Here is a 22,063-nt window from a genome sequence, read left to right as displayed (position 1 = left end):
CACTTGAAATAAGATGTTACCTTGAAATAAATAAACATTTAGTTTTACTAAGAAAGAGAGATGATGAATCAGTGGTCTAACCACACTGAAATGGGCGGTGAAGAAGCATTTTCAGGTTTTGCAGCAATTTGTGTTAGGCTGTTTTCTCTTTGTCATTCTAGGGTTTAAAAAAACTTCATACAAATGGAATCACACAATCTTGTGATCATTTATGTTTAGCTTCTTTGCTTAACAGTAGGTTTCTGATATTTGTGTTTTTGCATATGTAATGAGTATAGTGCTTCTTGTATGGATGCTGCAACATTTATCTATTTTATAGTTGATGGATATCTGATTCCAATTCAGGGCTATTATGAATAAAACTGCTACGAATATTTATTCCTTTCTTTGGGTGCACATACATGTTTGTTTCTATTAACGAGTGAGCAGAATTCCTGGTTCACAGAGTATGCTGATGCACAACTTTAGTAGAGACTACCAAATTAAGATGGTTATCAATTTGAACTTCCGCCAGAGGTTTATGAGCATGTCAGTTGATCTAAATTCTCACCAACCTCTGGTATTCTCAGATTTTATTTTTTTAATTTCTTTAAAAATTTTAGATATTCTAGTTGGTGTGTACTGACTCCTTTAAGTTTACTCATTTCTCTGATGACAAATTTGAGTGTTTTGATAAGCTTTTGTGCCATTTTGGTGTCCTTTTTCTGTGAAATTATTTCTGTAGTCTTTTTCTCACTTAAACATTTGTTGTCGCCTGGTTTTTCAAACTGATTCATGAGTTTGAAAACTCTCACTCTCCCAGTCTTCCCCGAGAGACTTTGCGTGCACGTAGGAGCACATCCTGGACCCTCAGCAGGCAGGCAGTTCGCTATGCTGTTCCTTCACTTCCTGCACAGGCTGAGCTTCAAGGTCAGCCAGAGGTGAGAGCTTAGGTTCTTCTCAGGTAACTGCTGAACCTGTGTACAGCCCTGTACATTCACACTGCCCTGTGCTTGTGCACGACCTTCAAGATTCCAATAAATATGTTGGAGATTTTGAAGCCTACTATAGACATCTCATCTCCAGTTTTTTTTTTTTTTTTTAAGTTTTCATCAGTTCTTTGTCTCAGTTTTTATTATATTGCTGCCTTGGGAAGTTAAACAATTATCCCTGGTGTTTTTGACAAACACCCTCAGAAATTATGGAAAGAGTAGATGAATTTAAATAGTCCGGAGGTGAGTAGGCAAGTTTCAGCAGCAGTGCAAGCTGGAAGAAAAGGAGGTTTCTGCCAGTAGGGGGCCAGTGTGACTGAAGTTGCCATAAACTTTAACAGAAATGAAACCAGGCATTCAGCTTTAAGTACATATATAATTTGAGACAGAGTCTCTCTCTGTCGCCCAGGCTGGAGTGCAGTGGCAGGATCTCGGCTCATTGCAACCTCCCCCTGCCACGTTGAAGTGATTCTCTTGCCTCAGCCTCCTGAGCATCTGAAATTACAAGTGCCCGCCACCACACCCGGCTAATTTTTGTATTTTTAGTAGAGAGGAGGTTTCACCATGTTGGCCAGGTTGGTCTCAAACTCCTGATCTCAGGTGATCCACTCGCCTTGGCCTCTCGAAGTGCCGGGATTACAGGCATGAGCCACCGTTCCCGTCCTATATTTTTATGTGTCACAATACGTCATGTTTTTCCAAACTGTCAGATTGCCTGGGTATGAAGCCTAGATCTGAAATTTAAAGCCTTCCGGTAAAGCAATGATTTGTGACTTGGTTTTGTTACATATTAAATGAGATATTAGATCTAAGTCACAGGGCTGTTTTGGAGATTACATGAATTATATATAAAACATTTAGTGTCTGGCATATAGAAACACTATAGAGATGTTGGTTATAATTATTGTCATATTTTAATTATCCTTATTGTAATTACCACCATCTGGTACACACTTTCATTACTTTTATTATTTTAGTGCTTTGGATAATACAGGGAGCAAGAGTGCTAAAACTTAGCAAAGTAGTGTGGGTTGAAGACCACATCTTATAGAACCAGCTATAAACCAACAGGATGTGACCAGTGGAGCAGACCAGAGCAACAGTTAAGAGAGAGGATTAATAAGCAACAAACAAGCTTTTAAGTACTCTCTGAGAATTCTCAGGATTATTCAGAAAAATGTATTTTTAAAGGCAGAATGAGACTTCGAGTTATTTTATTTGGCTATTACAAAAAGTATGGATAATTCATTGCTCGGCAATACCAAGCCTGTTTCCACTGAGGACAATTTGAAAGGCTGGACAAAATGTTTCAAATTGCTAATTTAATTTAATTTAATTTAATTTAATTTAATTTAATTTTATTTTATTTTTTAGACAGCATCTCACTCTGTCACCCAGGCTCAAGTACAGTGGTGCAGTCACAGCTCACTGCAGCCTCAAACTCCTGGGCTCAAGCAATCCTCCCACCTTGGCCTCCCAAAGTGCTGGGATTACAGGCACGAGCCACTGCACTCAGCCTCAAACCATCATAAAGGCATCAATGAAATTATATGCTATTGAAAAACAAAGCAATACAAATCCAAGAGAAAACTGAAACCCAGAAATAAGAGCTGCTTTTCCAACAGAAAATCTTACAGATGGAAAATTTAAAAATTTTAAAAGATACTATTTTTTAATATTGCTGCAGTAACAAATTACCACAAATTTAGCAGCTTAAAACAACACATGATTGTCTTGCAGTTTATACGGCTCAGAAGTCCAGGCACAGTACTACTCAGTTGGTTTTCTGTTTAGGGTCCTATAACGCCAAATTCGAGGACCCATTTTTTTTTTTTTTCCTGAAAGTTCTGGGGGGAAAAATCTGCTTTTAAGCTTGAAATAGTTTGGATGTTTGTCCTCTCCAAATCTCATGTTGAAATGTAACGCCAGTGTTGGAAAGGAGCCTGGTGGTATGTCTTTGGATCATGGGGAAGATCCCTCATGGATGGCATAGTGCTATCCTCTTGGTAATAAATGAGATCTCACTGTGAGTTCAGGCAAGATCTGGTTAGAGCACGTGGCACTTCCCACCAGTTCTCTTCACATGGTGGCTCCCCATTACCTTCTGCCATGATTGTAAGGTTCCTGAGGCCTCACCAGGAGCAAATGCTGGAGTCATGATTGTGTGGCCTGCAGAACCATGAGCCAATTAAACCTCTTTCCTTTATGAATTACCCTTCCTCACGGCTTCCTTCCTTCCTCCCTTTTCTTCCTTCCTTCCTTCCTTCCTTCCTTCCTTCCTTCCTTCCTTCCTTCCTTCCTTCCTCTCTTATTTCCTTCCACCCTCCCTCTTTCCTTCCTTCCTTCTCTTCCTTCTTTTTCTTTCTTTCTTCTTTTTTGACAGCATCCTCAGTCTGTTGCCCTGGCTCTAGTGCAGTGACAATCCCAGCCCAATGCAGCCTCTACCTCCCAGGCTCAGGTGGTCCTTCCACCTCAAACTCCTAAGTATCTGGGACGATAGGCACATGCCACCATGTCCAGCTAATTTTTGTATTTTTAGTAGAGATTGGGTTTTATCATGCTGTCCAGGCTGGCCTCGAACTCCTGAGCTCAAGGGATTCACCCACCTCGGCCTCCCAAAGTCCTGGGATAACAGGCGTGATCCACTGCACCTGGACAGGGAATTCTTTATAACAATGCAAAAAGAGTGTAATACAAAGCTTATTCAGGTTGTTGACAAAACCAGTTTATTCGACTACAGTGCTCAAGTTTCCTTTTCTTCTTGGCTGAGGACTGAGAGCCTCTCTTAGCTTCTTAAAATCAACAGTCATTGTATTATTGATTTGTTGTCTAGATACATGATAGATAGGTAGGTAGGTAGGTAGATAGATAGATGATGGGGGTGGGGAGAGACAGATTCCTTTATCAATTACACGTGTTCGAATGTCTTCCACTCTGTGACGACTTGTCATTCTGTCCATGATATCTTTTGAAAACTAGAAGTCTGTAATTTTAAGTTTACAATGTGTACATGTTTGTTTGTTTCAAGTTATTGAAAAGTATATGGAAAATAAGGAGAAAATAAGGTGAGCTTCAGCTCTCAGAACCTAGAAATTTGGAAGTAAGTCAACTTGTGGTAACGTAGTTCTTTAGCATATACGAAGCACTTTCACATGCATTATTTTAATTACGTTTTACACTTGGCAATAAAAATATTGAGAAATATGGATGGGGTGCAGTATTATCAAGGGTTAGGTTTCACTTTTCTAGATTAAGTTATTTCCTTTATAACTAGAAAAAATATAAAAAGTAGTGTTGAGAGAGTGGTGACTACCGTATCTTTCCACTACAGAAATCAAGAATCGTCATCCACACACACACAAGCCACTTGAGTGTAAAAATTTTGAAAAATTTTATTGTTAATTGACAAATTATAATTGTATATATTTGTGGGGTATAATGTAATGTTATTTGTACACAGTGTGGACTGATTAAATCAAGCTGATTACCATATCAATCACCTCAAATACTTATAATTTTTTGTTGTGAGAACATTTGAAATTTTGAAATGTGCAATATATTATTGTTAACTATAGCCACCAAGAAATTATTTTTTAATGTCCTTTGACAATGAGATACTTAAAACAGAAGTGCAGTAATCTCATACAGTCACTAGACGGCACTGCAGCTTTTGTAACAGGGATCTTCAAGCCAGGCAAGAGGGGTTCTTGAAATAAACTCATTTTTTGTATTTGTAATTGGTCACCAGACAGTAGAGTCATGCTTTAAATAATAAAACTATTCCCTTTAAGAATTATATATTTGTATCTATTTAAAGAAAACACCTTTTCTTAAGAATAAAATAATTTCATTATAGGAAAATTCAAAAGTGGCCGGGCGCTGTGGCTCACGCCAGTAATCCCACCAGTTTGAGATGCTAAGGCCGGCGGATAACCTGAGGTCAGGAGTTCGAGACCAGCTTGGCCAACATGGTGAAACCCCGTCTCTACTAAAAATACAAAAATTAGCCGGGCGTGGTGGCGCGCGTCTATAATCCCAGCTACCCGGGACGCTGAGGCAGGAGAATCGCTTGAACCCTGGAGGCAGAGGCCGCAGTGAGCAGAGGTCAAGCCACAGCACTCCAGCCTGGGCGACAGAGTGAGACTCGGGGGCGGGGGGAGGGGAAGAAAAGGAAAAAAAAGAAGAAAGAGAAAGATCCAAAATTATAGAAAAACATAAAGAAAATAAATACTTCCTATATTCCTACTCCTCAGGGAAAACCACTGTGTTTAGTAGTTGTACTTTCTGTCAGCATATAGAAATATAAAGCGTGTTCTGTGTATTTAATACTGAAAAGGAAATAATCCTATTGTATATATTATTTTAAACTGGCGCAATAATAGTTTGAGTATTCTTTCATATACATAAATGTTCTTCATTATTTTTTAATGTTGGGATAGCATTTCATCATGTAGGAGAATTATATTTACCTAACTAAATCTTTAGTTTTGTACAATTAAGTAGCTTCTGATTTTTCACTACTAGAAATATCCCTTTGATAAATGTTTTTGTGGTTATGTCTTGCACATCCAAGATTATTTCTTTAAAATCTCCCTTTCCCCTCCTCACCAATAAGTATTGTCAAGCTGCTTTCCAAAGGGTAAAGGAGGCCGGTTTACACCATCACTAGCAGTCTTTCTGGTCATATATTTTCCAGTATTTTCCCCTGAAAAATCATTTACATTTTAATTTCAGTTATAATACATTTTCACGTGCAAAAGTCTAATCAAATTATGAAAATTGACAGCGAGCTTAAAAATATCATTTCTATAATAGTATCGTACAATTTTTAAGTAGTTGAATACTGACTACAGCACCTAACAGTTCAATGGCATTTTGGCCTTTTTAAAAACAGTTTTATCCAATCCCTATAATTATGTGAAACGTGCAGCTGACGTATTCCCCTTTCCAAAGGAAGAAATTGAAATTATGTTGAAAAAGCAACGCAAAACGCGGATAACCGATGGTTTTATTTTACACATATTTATGTAACTATCCAACATGAAGGTAGCCTACAGAGCCTGCAGAGTTAAAATTTTGATAATTAGCTAAAGGTTTGAATACAGGAGTATATCTTTAATATGCTTCCATCGCACCCTACATTTTTCCTATTATAACCTTCATCACACCAGATTAATTCATCTTCTTGCTTGTTTTCCAAATAGACTGTGAATTCCACAAGGTCAGTTGCCATGCGGAATTTGCTCAGTATTTTAACTCTGGTGTCCACCATAGTAGTAGGTGTTTGCCAAATGAAATATTTAAAAGGCTTTCCAAACACAAACACAAATAATATATATTACGTAGAAATAGACATGTCATGTAGAAACGTTGCTTTATGCCAATACTGGAAGTTTGAAGACGTTGTGTTTCTAGTTATAATCATCATCGTGAGTATTTAATACATGCCTACGGTGTACTAGGGAGCCAGATAATGTTTTAAGTTTGTTTTCATTACTAACTAATTTAATATCTAGCTAATTTTAGCTGAATTGTGAACGAGTTCTGATAAAATAGCTAGTCAGTCCGCGCGTGGCAGAGATGAAACTAGGGCGGTCTGGCCCCCAGTGCCTTGGCTCTGAACAGCGCCGTGCGCTACATAGATATTTTGTTCTATACTTAAAACGGAAGTGGGGGGCGGAGCAAGATGGCCGAATAGGAACAGCTCCAGTCTCCAACTCCCAGCGCGAGGGACACAGAAGACCGGCGATTTCTGCATTTTCAACTGAGGTACTGGGTTCATCTCACTGGGGAGTGCCAGACGATCGGTGCTGGTCAGCTGCTGCAGCCCGACCAGCGAGAGCTGAAGCAGGGCGAGGCATTGCCTCACCTGGAAAGCGCAAGGGGGAAGGGAATCCCTTTTCCTAGCCAGGGGAACTGAGACACACAACACCTGGAAAATCGGGTAACTCCCACCCCAATACTGCGCTTTAAGCAGACAGGCACACCAGAAGATCATATCCCACACCTGGCCGGGAGTGTCCCACACCCACGGAGCCTCCCTCATTGCTAGCACAGCAGTCTGTGATCTACCGGCAAGGCAGCAGCGAGGCTGGGGGAGGGGCGCCCGCCATTGCTGAGGCTTAAGTAGGTAAACAAAGCTGCTGGGAAGCTCGAACTGGGTGGAGCTCACAGCAGCTCAAGGAAACCTGCCTGTCTCTGTAGACTCCACCTCTGGGGACAGGGCACAGTAAATAATAACAAACGCAGCAGCTCTGCAGACGCAAACGACTCTGTCTGACAGCTTTGAAGAGAGCAGTGGATCTCCCAACACGGAGGTTGAGATCTGAGAAGGGACAGACTCCCTGCTCAAGTGGGTCCCTGACCCCTGAGTAGCCTAACTGGGAGACATCCCCCACTAGGGGCAGTCTGACACCCCACACCTCACAGGGTGGAGTACACCCCTGAGAGGAAGATTCCAAAGCAAGAATCAGACAGGTACACTCGCTGTTCAGAAATATTCTATCTTCTGCAGCCTCTGCTGCTGATACCCAGGCAAACAGGGTCTGGAGTGGACCTCAAGCAATCTCCTACAGCTACAACCTACAGCTGAGGATCCTGACTGTTAGAAGGAAAGCTATCAAACAGGAAGGACACCTACACCAAAACCCCATCAGTACATCACCATCATCAAAGACCAGAGGCAGATAAAACCACAAAGATGGGGAAAAAGCAGGGCAGAAAAGCTGGAAATTCAAAAAATAAGAGCGCATCTCCCCCGGCAAAGGAGCGCAGCTCATCGCCAGCAACGGATCAAAGCTGGACGGAGAATGACTTCGACGAGATGAGAGAAGAAGGCTTCAGTCCATCAAATTTCTCAGAGCTAAAGGAGGAATTACGTACCCAGCGCAAAGAAACTAAAAATCTTGAAAAAAAAGTGGAAGAATTGATGGCTAGAGTAATTAATGCAGAGAAGCTCACAAACGAAATGAAAGAGACGAAAACCATGGCACGAGAAATACGTGACAAATGCACAAGCTTCAGTAACCGTCTCGATCAACTGGAAGAAAGAATGTCAGCGATGGAGGATCAAATGAATGAAATGAAGCGAGAAGAGAAACCAAAAGAAAAAAGAAGAAAAAGAAATGAACAAAGCCTGCAAGAAGTATGGGATTATGTAAAAAGACCAAATCTACATCTGATTGGGGTGCCTGAAAGTGACGGGGAAAATGGAACCAAGTTGGAAAACACTCTTCAGGATATCATCCAGGAGAACTTCCCCAACCTAGTAGGGCAGGCCAACATTCAAATCCAGGAAATACAGAAAACGCCACAAAGATACTCCTCGAGAAGAGCAACTCCAAGACACATAATTGCCAGATTCACCAAAGTTGAAATGAAGGAAAAAATCTTAAGGGCAGCCAGAGAGAAAGGTCGGGTTACCCACAAAGGGAAGCCCATCAGACTAACAGCAGATCTCTCGGCAGAAACTCTTCAAGCCAGAAGAGAGTGGGGGCCAATATTCAACATTCTTAAAGAAAAGAATTTTAAACCCAGAATTTTATATCCAGCCAAACTAAGTTTCATAAGTGAAGGAGAAATAAAATCCTTTACAGATAAGCAAATGCTTAGAGATTTTGTCACCACTAGGCCTGCCTTACAAGAGACCCTGAAGGAAGCACTAAACATGGAAAGGAACAACCGGTACCAGCCATTGCAAAAACATGCCAAAATGTAAAGACCATCAAGGCTAGGAAGAAACTGCATCAACTAACGAGCAAAATAACCAGTTGATATCATAATGGCAGGATCAAGTTCACACATAACAATCTTAACCTTAAATGTAAATGGACTAAATGCTCCAATTAAAAGACACAGACTGGCAAACTGGATAAAGAGTCAAGATCCATCAGTCTGCTGTATTCAGGAGACCCATCTCACACGCAGAGACATACATAGGCTCAAAATAAAGGGATGGAGGAAGATTTACCAAGCAAATGGAGAACAAAAAAAAGTGGGGGTTGCAATACTAGTCTCTGATAAAACAGACTTTAAACCATCAAAGATCAAAAGAGACAAAGAAGGCCATTACATAATGGTAAAGGGATCAATTCAACAGGAAGAGCTAACTATCCTAAATATATATGCACCCAATACAGGAGCACCCAGATTCATAAAGCAAGTCCTTAGAGACTTACAAAGAGACTTAGACTCCCATACAATAATAATGGGAGACTTCAACACTCCACTGTCAACATTAGACAGATCAACGAGACAGAAAGTTAACAAGGATATCCAGGAATTGAACTCATCTCTGCAGCAAGCAGACCTAATAGACATCTATAGAACTCTCCACCCCAAATCAACAGGATATACATTCTTCTCAGCACCACATCGTACTTACTCCAAAATTGACCATGTAATTGGAAGTAAAGCACTCCTCAGCAAATGTACAAGAACAGAAATTATAACAAACTGTCTCTCAGACCACAGTGCAATCAAATTAGAACTCAGGACTAAGAAACTCAATCAAAACCGCTCAACTACATGGAAACTGAACAACCTGCTCCTGAATGACTACTGGGTACATAACGAAATGAAGGCAGAAATAAAGATGTTCTTTGAAACCAATGAGAACAAAGATACAACATACCAGAATCTCTGGGACACATTTAAAGCAGTGTGTAGAGGGAAATTTATAGCACTAAATGCCCACAAGAGAAAGCAGGAAAGATCTAAAATTGACACTCTAACATCGCAATTAAAAGAACTAGAGAAGCAAGAGCAAACACATTCGAAAGCTAGCAGAAGGCAAGAAATAACTAAGATCAGAGCAGAACTGAAGGAGATAGAGACACAAAAAACCCTCCAAAAAATCAATGAATCCAGGAGTTGGTTTTTTGAAAAGATCAACAAAATTGACAGACCACTAGCAAGACTAATAAAGAAGAAAAGAGAGAAGAATCAAATCGACGCAATTAAAAATGATAAAGGGGATATCACCACCGACCCCACAGAAATACAAACTACCATCAGAGAATACTATAAACACCTCTACGCAAATAAACTGGAAAATCTAGAAGAAATGGATAATTTCCTGGACACTTACACTCTTCCAAGACTAAACCAGGAAGAAGTTGAATCCCCGAATAGACCAATAGTAGGCTCTGAAATTGAGGCAATAATTAATAGCCTACCAACCAAAAAAAGTCCAGGACCAGATGGATTCACAGCTGAATTCTACCAGAGGTACAAGGAGGAGCTGGTACCATTCCTTCTGAAACTATTCCAATCAATAGAAAAAGAGGGAATCCTCCCTAACTCATTTTATGAGGCCAACATCATCCTGATACCAAAGCCTGGCAGAGACACAACAAAAAAAGAGAATTTTAGACCAATATCCCTGATGAACATCGATGCAAAAATCCTCAATAAAATACTGGCAAACCAGATTCAGCAGCACATCAAAAAGCTTATCCACCATGATCAAGTGGGCTTCTTCCCTGGGATGCAAGGCTGGTTCAACATTCGCAAATCAATAAACATAATCCAGCATATAAACAGAACCAAAGACAAGAACTACATCATTATCTCAATAGATGCAGAAAAGGCTTTTGACAAAATTCAACAGCCCTTCATGCTAAAAACGCTCAATAAATTCGGTATTGATGGAACGTACCTCAAAATCATAAGAGCTATTTATGACAAACCCACAGCCAATATCATACTGAATGGGCAAAAACTGGAAAAATTCCCTTTGAAAACTGACACAAGACAGGAATGCCCTCTCTCACCACTCCTATTCAACATAGTGTTGGAAGTTCTGGCTAGGGCAATCAGGCAAGAGAAAGAAATCAAGGGGATTCAGTTAGGAAAAGAAGAAGTCAAATTGTCCCTGTTTGCAGACGACATGATTGTATATTTAGAAAACCCCATTGTCTCAGCCCAAAATCTCCTTAAGCTGATCAGCAACTTCAGCAAAGTCTCAGGATACAAAATTAATGTGCAAAAATCACAAGCATTCTTATACACCAGTGACAGTCAAACAGAGAGCCAAATCAGGAATGAACTTCCATTCACAATTGCTTCAAAGAGAATAAAATACCTAGGAATCCAACTTACAAGGGATGTAAAGGACCTCTTCAAGGAGAACTACAAACCACCGCTCAGTGAAATCAAAGAGGACACAAACAAATGGAAGAACATACCATGCTCATGGATAGGAAGAATCAATATCGTGAAAATGGCCATACTGCCCAAGGTAATTTATAGATTCAATGCCATCCCCATCAAGCTACCAATGAGCTTCTTCACAGAATTGGAAAAAACTGCTTTAAAGTTCATATGGAACCAAAAAAGAGCCCGCATCTCCAAGACAATCCTAAGTCAAAAGAACAAAGCTGGAGGCATCACGCTACCTGACTTCAAACTATACTACAAGGCTACAGTAACCAAAACAGCATGGTACTGGTACCAAAACAGAGATATAGACCAATGGAACAGAACAGAGTCCTCAGAAATAATACCACACATCTACAGCCATCTGATCTTTGACAAACCTGAGAGAAACAAGAAATGGGGAAAGGATTCCCTATTTAATAAATGGTGCCGGGAAAACTGGCTAGCCATAAGTAGAAAGCTGAAACTGGATCCTTTCCTTACTCCTTATACGAAAATTAATTCAAGATGGATTAGAGACTTAAATGTTAGACCTAATACCATAAAAATCCTAGAGGAAAACCTAGGTAGTACCATTCAGGACATAGGCATGGGCAAAGACTTCATGTCTAAAACACCAAAAGCAACGGCAACAAAAGCCAAAATTGACAAATGGGATCTCATCAAACTAAAGAGCTTCTGCACAGCAAAAGAAACTACCATCAGAGTGAGCAGGCAACCTACAGAATGGGAGAAAATTTTTGCAATCTACTCATCTGACAAAGGGCTAATATCCAGAACCTACAAAGAACTCAAACAAATTTACAAGAAAAAACAAACAACCCCATCCAAAAGTGGGCAAAGGATATGAACAGACATTTCTCAAAAGAAGACATTCATACAGCCAACAGACACATGAAAAAATGCTCATCATCACTGGCCATCAGAGAAATGCAAATCAAAACCACAATGAGATACCATCTCACACCAGTTAGAATGGCGATCATTCAAAAGTCAGGAAACAACAGGTGCTGGAGAGGATGTGGAGAAATAGGAACACTTTTACACTGTTGGTGGGATTGTAAACTAGTTCAACCATTATGGAAAACAGTATGGCGATTCCTCAAGGATCTAGAACTAGATGTACCATATGACCCAGCCATCCCATTACTGGGTATATACCCAAAGGATTATAAATTATGCTGCTATAAGGACACATGCACACGTATGTTTATTGCAGCACTATTCACAATAGCAAAGACTTGGAATCAACCCAAATGTCCATCAGTGACAGATTGGATTAAGAAAATGTGGCACATATACACCATGGAATACTATGCAGCCATAAAAAAGGATGAGTTTGTGTCCTTTGTAGGGACATGGATGCAGCTGGAAACCATCATTCTTAGCAAACTATCACAAGAACAGAAAACCAAACACCGCATGTTCTCACTCGTAGGTGGGAACTGAACAATGAGATCACTTGGACTCGGGAAGGGGAACATCACACACCGGGGCCTATCATGGGGAGGGGGGAGGGGGGAGGGATTGCATTGGGAGTTATACCTGATGTAAATGACGAGTTGATGGGTGCAGCACACCAACATGGCACAAGTATACATATGTAGCAAACCTGCACGTTGTGCACATGTACCCTACAACTTGAAGTTTAATAATAATAAATAAATTAAAAAAAAAAAAAAAAAAACGGAAGTGCAGTAATCTCCTATAGCCACTAGATGGCACTGCAACTTTTGTAACGGGGACAGAGCCTGGGGCAAGAGGGGTTCTTGAGACAAACTCATTTTTTATATTTGTAATTGCTCACTAGCAAGTAGAGTCATACTTTAAATAATCAAATTATTCCCTTTAAGAATTCTATTTTTTTTATCTATTTAAAGAAAGCAGTGGTCCTTAAGAATAAAATGACTTCAAATTATGTGTAAAAAAAAATAACTCTCAGTTATCCGTGTTTTATCCATTGCTTTTTCAACATAATTTGAACTTCTTCCTCTGGAAAGGGAAGCACGTCAGCTGGTCATTTCACATAATTATAGGGATTCAATAAAATTATTTTTTAAAATGATAAAATTCATTGAATTTTTAGGTGATACAGTCAGTATTCAATGAGTTAAAAACTGTATCATACTAATATAGAAATAATATTTTTAAGCTTGCTCAGTTTTCATAATTTGATTAGATTTATGCACATAAAAATATGTTATAACTAAAATATTAATCACAAGACATTGTTTTCTAAGATGACTCAGGAGTAGATTGTTGTTAACGATAGACTATTAGAGCTAGGAGGCTGCTTATTTCATTTATTTCCCACAGCTGTGGGAAGTCAGGAGCGCAGAGGTCGTTATTTTTCACTAAGCAGTGTCTGAAATTCACATTTCCATTTGCCATTTGTCAATAGTTTAGAGATACCGTACACATCACACATTTCCAACAGGCAGAGAAGAATATTGCAAATTACATTTATAAAACAATTTTGAAGGTAATCAAATGTATTAAGCTATTCTTGCATTGCTATAAAAATATCTGATACTGGGTAATTGATAAAGAAAAAAGGCTTAATTGGTTTACGGCTCTGCAGTTTTTACAAGCATAACACTGACACTGCTCAGCTTCTGTGGAAGCTTAGGGGAGCTCTTATGGTGGAAGGTGAAGTGGAGTGGGAGCAGACATGTTACATGGAGAAAGCAGGAAAGAGAGGGAGAGAAAGAGAGAGAGAGAGTGCTGCACACTTTTTTTTTTTGAGTTTTTATTTTATTTTATTATTATTATTATACTTTAAGTGCTAGGGAACATGTGCATAATGTGCAGGTTTGTTACATATGTATACTTGTGCCATGTTGGTGAGCTGCACCCATCAACTCGTCAGCACCCATCAACTCATCATTTACATCAGGTATAACTCCCAGTGCAATCCCTCCCCCACCCCCCCCCCCCCATGATAGGCCCCGGTGTGTGATGTTCCCCTTCCCGAGTCCAAGTGATCTCATTGTTCAGTTCCCACCTATGAGTGAGAACATGTGGTGTTTGGTTTTCTGTTCTTGCGATAGTTTGCTGGTTTCCAGCTGCATCCATGTCCCTACAAAGGACACAAACTCATCCTTTTTTATGGCTACATAGTATTCCATGGTATTCCATCTTTTAAAAGTATACACTTTTAAAAGACCAGATCTCCTGAGAACTCACTCACTATTGCAAGGAGACCACCAAGACGACGATGCTAAACCATTCACGAGAAATTCGCTCCCATGGTGTCATCACCTCCCACAAAGGGGATTACCACACAACATGAGATTTGGGCAGGGACACACATCCAAGCTACATCATCAAGTTTTTTGCTGATTGAAATATCCCATGAAGATTATGCCTCATTTCTATGTATTGAATTATTTTACATAAATAACTAATGTGTATATAGCACTTCAGAATTGAACAGGATACTTTCAGAGCATTGACTTTGAGGAGTAATTATTACTGAGCATCTTCTATACACAGAAAAATGAATATGGATACATATACCCTTTAGCATATAAGTACATGAAAACAATTTGATATGTATAAGCTGTTGTAAAACTAAGGGTTTTATCCTAGATGGGATTTTTTTCTAAGTTATAGTACTCTGTTTTCTGCTTTCTCATACAGTATATACTTTTTAAAATATTTTGAAGGAATGAACTTTCTTGGAAACCATTGTGTTTATTCTACTTTTATTTCACATACATGAAAACAGCTTATAATTATACTGAACACAAAATACAAACAAATACGTTTTATTGCACATAAAAATATTTTAAATGAAGTATTGAAGTATTGCACATAATAGAATTGATTAGGAAAGTCACAAACCTATTATGAGACTAGTATTATTCTAGGTTTGAACATTACAGAATATTTCCTGATAGAGATTTGCCACATCACATATTGCACATTTTCCAACACTTTTCTAGGTTTTACAAATATTCCTCATACTCTTTGCTTATGTCTTTTCTCTGTAAAACAATGTATAAAAGATTATAAAGGTAAAGAAATATGTACCATCGAAAAGGACCAGTCTATGGCTGAGGAAGTAAAAAAATAAATACATGATCATCCCATTCTTTTTGGGGAAAAATAACAAAGTAAATTGGCAAATTTCTCTAAAAAGAGAGAAATATTACAAATCTTAGTTTCATAAGCATTTGTCCATTTATAAATGCTCCCTGAGTTTAAGGGATTCAATGACTAAATACCTACGTTACCAGCCATAATTCCTTTGTTTACATTCAGTATTTAGTACCAACATCTAACTCCTTCCAATAGTGCAAAGGCATGAAGCGCTCTCACTGTTGGTAGTCATTCAGCAATAAATAGTAAGTCCATGCCTAGTTATTTCATTATTTCTGGATTCAAAATAATATAAAGTGCATCCAAAGGTTTCATAGTCATTCTTCTCATTCTTGGGCATGGTTATCAGTCAACCTGTTATGCTTCCAGCTCATGGCAACAAGAGCCCACAATGAAGATTTTCCTGGAATTTCTTCCTTTTTTCCATAGTTGTGTTTGGAAGAAAATTCTCAAGATACTACAAACATTTTTTTCCCACAAAGTCTGCGTGGAAAACTTGAGACCACAGAGCAGCATCCATTGACACAGATTTTCTTGAGTTCCGTTCTACAATAGTCAATAAGTGAATATGTTTCCTTATTATTTGTAAGGTTTGTTACATATCCAGTATAAATTCTTCTCACATTCCATGCTGCTGACTTCTGTGTTTTTCAGAAAAGCGCACTTCTCAGACCCTGTAAAGTTGAACCTGTCAAACAATAAAGAAACTTAGAATTATTTTCAGCTCATTGTTTTCATTCAGTTACACGAGAATGAACTCAAGATGGTGACCTCTGCTTCTTTTAAATTCTTAGCAGGGTACATAAGTCAAATAATCATAGACTAATTTGTAGAGACAATGGACAAGAATTGAAAAAAAAAGTATGTGGGGGAAAAATATGGAGGTAAGAGGAAAGCGCGCCATTCATTTGGCTGGCATGGCACCAGAGAAGTGATTCTTGGTCATTTTTGAGTTCATAGATTTTTCAATAAATAATTTCACAAAATTATATGCATCCAACAGCCATGCATACTAGTGCATACAGCTTTAGGAGGTTTATGGTTCCTGAAGCCCATCTGTGGATATGGAACCATAGGACAAATATTAGGAATTCCTTTTCTAGAGACCTGAATTTTAATCTCGATACTTTATTATATTATGATCAACAACAAACTTATAAAATGATCTTCAAACATTAAATGTATTTTAACTAAAAGTAATGAAAATAGAGTATCTAATTCTGGGGCAAATTTTCTTTCAGGTCTATAGAAATTCATAATTAGGCATTGAAACTATTCTTTATTCTGTGGAGATGAAAACTGAGAAATAGTAAGAGGGATTTATTTTCCAACAACTATCTCATTAGTAAAGACTAAATGTGACATTGAAAGTGGGGTTTTGTTGCATCATCATAATTATCATTAGAATATATCCAAATTAACCAGATCTATTCCTCACATTAGAGTTTGCTGAGAAAAATTACTATAAGCATTTATTTTATGTATTATAAGTGTGGATAAAGAAAAAAGAATAATAATAAAGCCTGTCATTAAAGAATTTGAGCATACGCATTCAGAAGAGATTGTTAGAGCTCTTGAAGAGCTCAGCCTTCGTATCTAAAGTGCTTTGAAAGGAGAAAAGGAAAATGATTTTCCTGAGATGCCACCCTGGGGAGAGTAAAGAGACTTCTGGAGACTTACCAGTTGTTAAATTCTTTGCCATTTGACCACTTCCATGGGTGACCAGGTTCCTTTTTCAGTCCTACCCAGTGTTCATCTCCACCTGCGTATCGTTTTAGAAAGTTCTTAAAGAAAGCACAAGGGAGTTGTCACATTAAACACCCTTCTGGGGAAGTAGATAGTAAATCCTGTTTCTCAAAAGCTGCAACTTGAGGCATGACAGCTCATCTGACCATTGACTCATTCTATGTAGGATCAGCATATTTGGATTTCTGGTCTTTGAAGCTAAGCAATCAAGTCAAATTTAAAAGACTAAAGTGAGTAAATCTCATTTTGACCTCAGGCTGATCATAGGGTTCTCTGGCATGATATTTTCCTACATCTGAAATAGGTACAATATTGTTTTTTTCTTCCACTCAGAAACAGAAGGAAACCACTGATTAGCCATATTAATTAAAATAGCAATATTTTATCATTTTTTTCATTCTTACCATGTCCTTCACAGAATCAATGACAGCGAGAGTAGCACCATGTTCAGAACAAGCATTTTGGGCTGAAGTCCAGCTCCTCTTCACAGTAGAAATAAAGTAGCATTTCCTCTGGTAGCTAACCCAGTCATCAGAGCATGAAGAAACATGGCTATCTGATGGCATTGAGAATGTGTATTGGCCTGGACAATTGTATTGGCCCACTGTGAACAGAAAAATGCTTTGTTTTAGTAACAAAAGAAATTAAATACCCATAGCATGCAAAACTAGTCTTAGGATGCTATGCAGTGCTAGGTGGTGATAAAGTAAAGGATAAAAGCTAAAAAGGAGAATTCTGAAAAGGGTATGAAGAAAGAAAGTTCTCAGGACCATATCTGATTTTCCATTGAGCCTAATCATCATTGGATGGAGGTATGAGGATGAGGGGATGTACCTTTGGCCATAATGTCAGAAAATGACAGAAATATAGAAAAATTCTGAAAATTTGGACTAGATATTTCTTTGGACTAGAAAGGGTAAAGTACATTATACATTTCAAATAAGGTTTTGAATCTGAATGCAGAGGTGGAAGAATTTGAAGATGCAGTATTTATAACACTAGGTTGGAAAGATGAAGAGAGTAAATTTTAGGAAACCAATTCAAAATACAGAAAGACATATAGCTGAGAATATCTCAAAAAATGGTAAATATTCCCATTTGTAAAAGACACAAATATATCTCGGTATAGCTGGAGGTACTGAATACTGAATCACTACTGACTCTCTGGGAACTTTTAAATATAATCTTAATTATTCAGAACTACCATTCTGTGTCCTTTGGGATAAAACACAAAAGACTGGCCACTTCCTGATTAATCTATGACTTTAGATACGATTTTTTCCATAATCAATGAATGTGAAGTTCACATTTTTTTTCCATCTAAATAGCTATTTATTCAGAATTCAAATCAGCTCCCTTCATTCTAGATGTAAACGTCTTTTCAAATGCAATTTTATTCTACAGTAATATATAAATCATAGATACTTTAATACTTATAAAAGTATTACATTATTTATTTGAGGATTGTGGAATTATGTCTAGTATTGATTAGGAAATTGGCCATATATGGTACATGGGATGGTTCTAAATTAGCTACAATTTCTGATTAACTAGACTAAACTAATATTGATTTCAGCTGGGCATGAATGCTTACAGCTGGGAGGCTTTGAAAGAATTGATGAAGAGCAGACCCACCTGATAAGGCAATGAGAGCTATGATTAAAATGGTGATGAAGACCACATTCATTACAGCACACAGGACAGGAACTTGGAAGGATCCTTCACGATGTGTTGAAAAACGGGGGCTGGTGGCGTCATCTGGAAGGGAGAAAGTTGAGGGTGAGTTCAGGCAGACTATAGAAGTACTATAGGAATATGCGATATTCTTTTGAGGCATTTAAATTTAATATTTCCTATCTCCTGACATGAAATTTCTCCATCTCTTTATAGAAATTTTTCAAAAGATGTTAAAATAATAGAGGAAATGTAACAGTATTATATTCAGTGAAAGTTTTTCCATTTACCCTCTGTACAGTGGTGAAACAAAGTAAAAGCCTTTTTTTCCCAACAAGTAGTGTTTCAGTGGAAGGATTTAGAATAGGAATATGATGTTAATGATAATTGATAGTTACAAAAAACTCTAGGAGGATATCTGTTCTATAGTCTAAATAAATAACTGAGGAAAGAGAAAAGAGAATTTTGTGATTTAGATTTTGGATTTTAATTTTGCAGGATGAGCTGTTAAGATTCTTAAAATGTGGCCCCACAAGGAGTATACAGGTCCCTGTCATGTTCTCAAACACCGAAATGTAAAATGGCTGCTTGAGTAACTGACAATGCAAAAACAGTTTCAAAATAAAAAACATTCAATTTTTCAATATGGATGATTTTCATAACTTAAAAAAGTTTACATAAGACATATCTTGAAACGCATGTATTTTTATTCTTCAAACATTTATCTAAAGGTAAACTGGACCAAGAGATGTTGCCTTTTTTCCTAGCAATTTACTGGGTACTGGTGTCAACATCAACTTTTGCTTTATCTGGAAGTTCTTTTTCCCGTCACAGATCTGCACTCAGATTTTGCAAGAGAAGTCTTTACTTCGCTGCCATCTAGCTTGATTTTCTCAACTTCTCAAAGTAAATTTTCCTTTTATCACCTGTGTAGAACCATCATCGGAAGTCGCCTTTGCTACCCAAGGTACCAAGTTCGGAGCTCTGTCTGGTTTCACTTCACATTATGTGAGTCAGTTGTGCTGCTTGAACTCAGTATTGCAACAGCTCTGTCTCCTCAGTGAGCACTAACACACCCCAATAACCCATGGGCTCCAGGGTCTCACTCAGACCATTGGCTCAACTGGGGAGTAAGCTTTGAGATGACTCTCAGATACTTTACTCCCATTAATGAGGGCTATTGTTACCCACAGTTCGACTTATCTCCTAGGTGACAAAACATTTCCCCCAACAGCACACTTTTTCTTTGGTTTCAGGTCCCGCACATTAATGGAGAAGTTGAAAATAAACCCAATTTGCTACTTATTGAATCACCCACAGATGACCTTCAGTGATTCTTCCTACTAATAAAGCACCTACTAGGGCAGCCTAAATTAGACATTCAAAACAAAGTTGAAATGGCATCAGGAAAAGTTAAGAATTTCTGCATTAGGTCCTTATTTCAGCTATGCTCTCTATTTATTGAGTAGTAATTATTATTATTATTTCTTTTTGGCAACGCAACTGTGCCGTAAGTAACGGCTCACCTGATTACCTGAAAATTTGCTTGCTTTGCATTTGTTATCCACACTAAATTTTATGTTCTTAAACACAGGATGGATTTATGAGAGGTAACTGATGTTTTTCGGAAGTAAGCTAATATAGTAGACATATGCTTAGAAAATAATCCCTTTCTACAAGATCGTTTTAGTTGTGCTGTCTCTCACATATCCCTTTGCTACTAGATAGCTCTTGCTGACAAGTAAAGACTAATTCCTAAGTGCTAATGCTTTAGGGTACCTCATTAACCAAGGAGAAAGGAATAAATGGAAAAACTCAAATAAATTATACAGAAATAAGGTATAAAAAATAGGCAAAATCCCAGTAACAGGAAATAAACTAGATAGGTGGATAGAATAGACAAATAGAAGAGAGGAAAATTTCTAGGATAATTATATTTTGATGAGAAACAAAGGAAAGGAAGAAAAAGTCTAAGTTACATAGACTTTGAAGCCAGAGATTGGAAAGGTTAACTAGAAGGATGAAATGGAGGAAAAAAGTCCGATAAAGAATACCAAAGCAGAAGATTGCATTTTCAGGAATTCTTTTGTGACTTTTTTTTAGTAAATTACACATGGACACTGTAAATTTTCATCTGCTCGTATAGCTATTCTCTCAAAGATGGCAAACTTGCCCATTTCCAGCAACGACATGATGCTGTCATGAGAACACAGGATAAGGCACGCTGAGAGCAGACAAAGATGCAAAGGAAGGCAAACAATGTAATTGCTTATGTGGAAAATAGAATTTTTCATAAAGAGAGACAGCACTTCCTGGAGAATGTACACATGGATATGAAAAAAAAATGATGGAGAATAACTGGGCTAGAGCAGAAAGTTTTCTAGTTAAATCTAAACACTGAGATGATATAAACTAAAGCAAAGAGAAAGATCTTTAAAGATCTTCTGAAATTAATTTTTGCAGCTTTCTCTTATCTCAGATATTCTATCTTCTTATAGATAAGAGGGATTTACCTCTTCCCTGAAGAAGAACCTGTCTTCTCTAAAAGACAAAGCCTCACTTTCTTCCCTAATAACCATTAGATATCACATACATAGAGATTAGCAGTATATTTTTCTCTACGATTATATATCATATATAGAGATTATATATCATATGTAGAGATTATATATCATATACATATCATATATAGAGAAGAGTATATCTTCTATAACTACTATTATATGTCATACACAGAGATACTAGACAGTAAATATGCAATCAGATCTGACTTACTTTCTTGTCCACTCTCCGGATGCAAAGAGCTGTTCTCTGTTACGTAACAATGATCAGAGCTCATCTTTATTCTCAAGATTCCCTAGTTAATCTGAGGTCAAGATGATCTACAGTGAAAGTCTTTGCTGGAGCTCTTGTTCAGTCTCTGAGGCTCTGAGGCATCTGAGGGAGTTTATACTCCCTGATGAAGTCTCCGCCCCCTTCCTCTTACCGCCTACTTGCTTGACTACATTGTTTCTCTTTAATTTATGCTTCAGTGGACCAGACAATGTATAGTGTGTTGTTGTGGTGAAGTATGGGTTTTCCCTGTTGTCTGAAATGCGCTTTCTCACAACTGTAAGGTGTAGCAGGAGGAAAGTGGGATTTTCCCAGACTCTGAGACATCCTGCCTTAAATTTCTAGAAAACACGAATAATTTAGAAGATAGCATAATCTAAGTAAAGAATTAGAAGTTAGAGATTCCTGTCTTTGAGATAAAAATAATTTGGAGAAGGAGAGTGTAGTATTTTCCAGGAATCCCGTTCATCTATTTATTCATACATTTAACTGATATTTACTGAACTATGCACCTGACACTGTCTGGGGCCCCAGAATTTGTTGTTGAATATGAATGTTAAGATCTCTGTGCTCATGGA

At 38.0% G+C, this 22,063-nt stretch overlaps 1 protein-coding gene across 2 annotated transcripts; it reads right to left on the bottom strand.

Moving 5' to 3' along the window:
- Positions 1 to 14,819: 14,819 nt before the first annotated feature.
- Positions 14,820 to 21,576, bottom strand: CD69 (CD69 molecule). 2 transcript variants are annotated; one of them, XM_007967569.3, is made up of 5 exons: positions 21,429 to 21,576; positions 18,615 to 18,737; positions 17,384 to 17,583; positions 16,914 to 17,017; positions 14,820 to 15,921 (listed from the first exon to the last, which is right to left on the bottom strand). In XM_007967569.3, the coding sequence occupies exons 1-5, from the start codon at positions 21,490 to 21,492 to the stop codon at positions 15,813 to 15,815; spliced, it is 600 nt and encodes a 199-aa protein (XP_007965760.3). In that variant the 5' UTR covers positions 21,493 to 21,576; the 3' UTR covers positions 14,820 to 15,812. The 2 variants fall into 2 exon arrangements, with proteins under 2 accessions (XP_007965760.3, XP_037851043.2); XM_037995115.2 differs by lacking the exon at positions 21,429 to 21,576 and having other exon boundaries at positions 15,364 to 15,921; positions 18,615 to 18,902.
- Positions 21,577 to 22,063: the final 487 nt, after the last annotated feature.

Source organism: Chlorocebus sabaeus, chromosome 11 (genome assembly GCF_047675955.1).
Source record: "Chlorocebus sabaeus isolate Y175 chromosome 11, mChlSab1.0.hap1, whole genome shotgun sequence".
In the NCBI taxonomy this organism is placed as follows: Eukaryota; Metazoa; Chordata; class Mammalia; order Primates; family Cercopithecidae; genus Chlorocebus; species Chlorocebus sabaeus.
The sequence above is the reverse complement of the archived record's forward strand: the minus strand, read 5'-3'. Positions and strand labels throughout refer to the sequence as shown.

Coding starts and splice junctions, on each gene's coding strand:
- CD69 (XM_037995115.2), bottom strand. CDS start 18,816: ATGCCTCAAAAGAATATCGCATATTCCTATAGTACTTCTATAGTCTGC. Junction 17,584..18,614: donor AGCTCTCATTGCCTTATCAG/GTGGGTCTGCTC, acceptor TTCTGTTCACAG/TGGGCCAATACAATTGTCCA. Junction 15,922..16,913: donor GGCAAAGAATTTAACAACTG/GTAAGTCTCCAG, acceptor ATTGTTTGACAG/GTTCAACTTTACAGGGTCTG.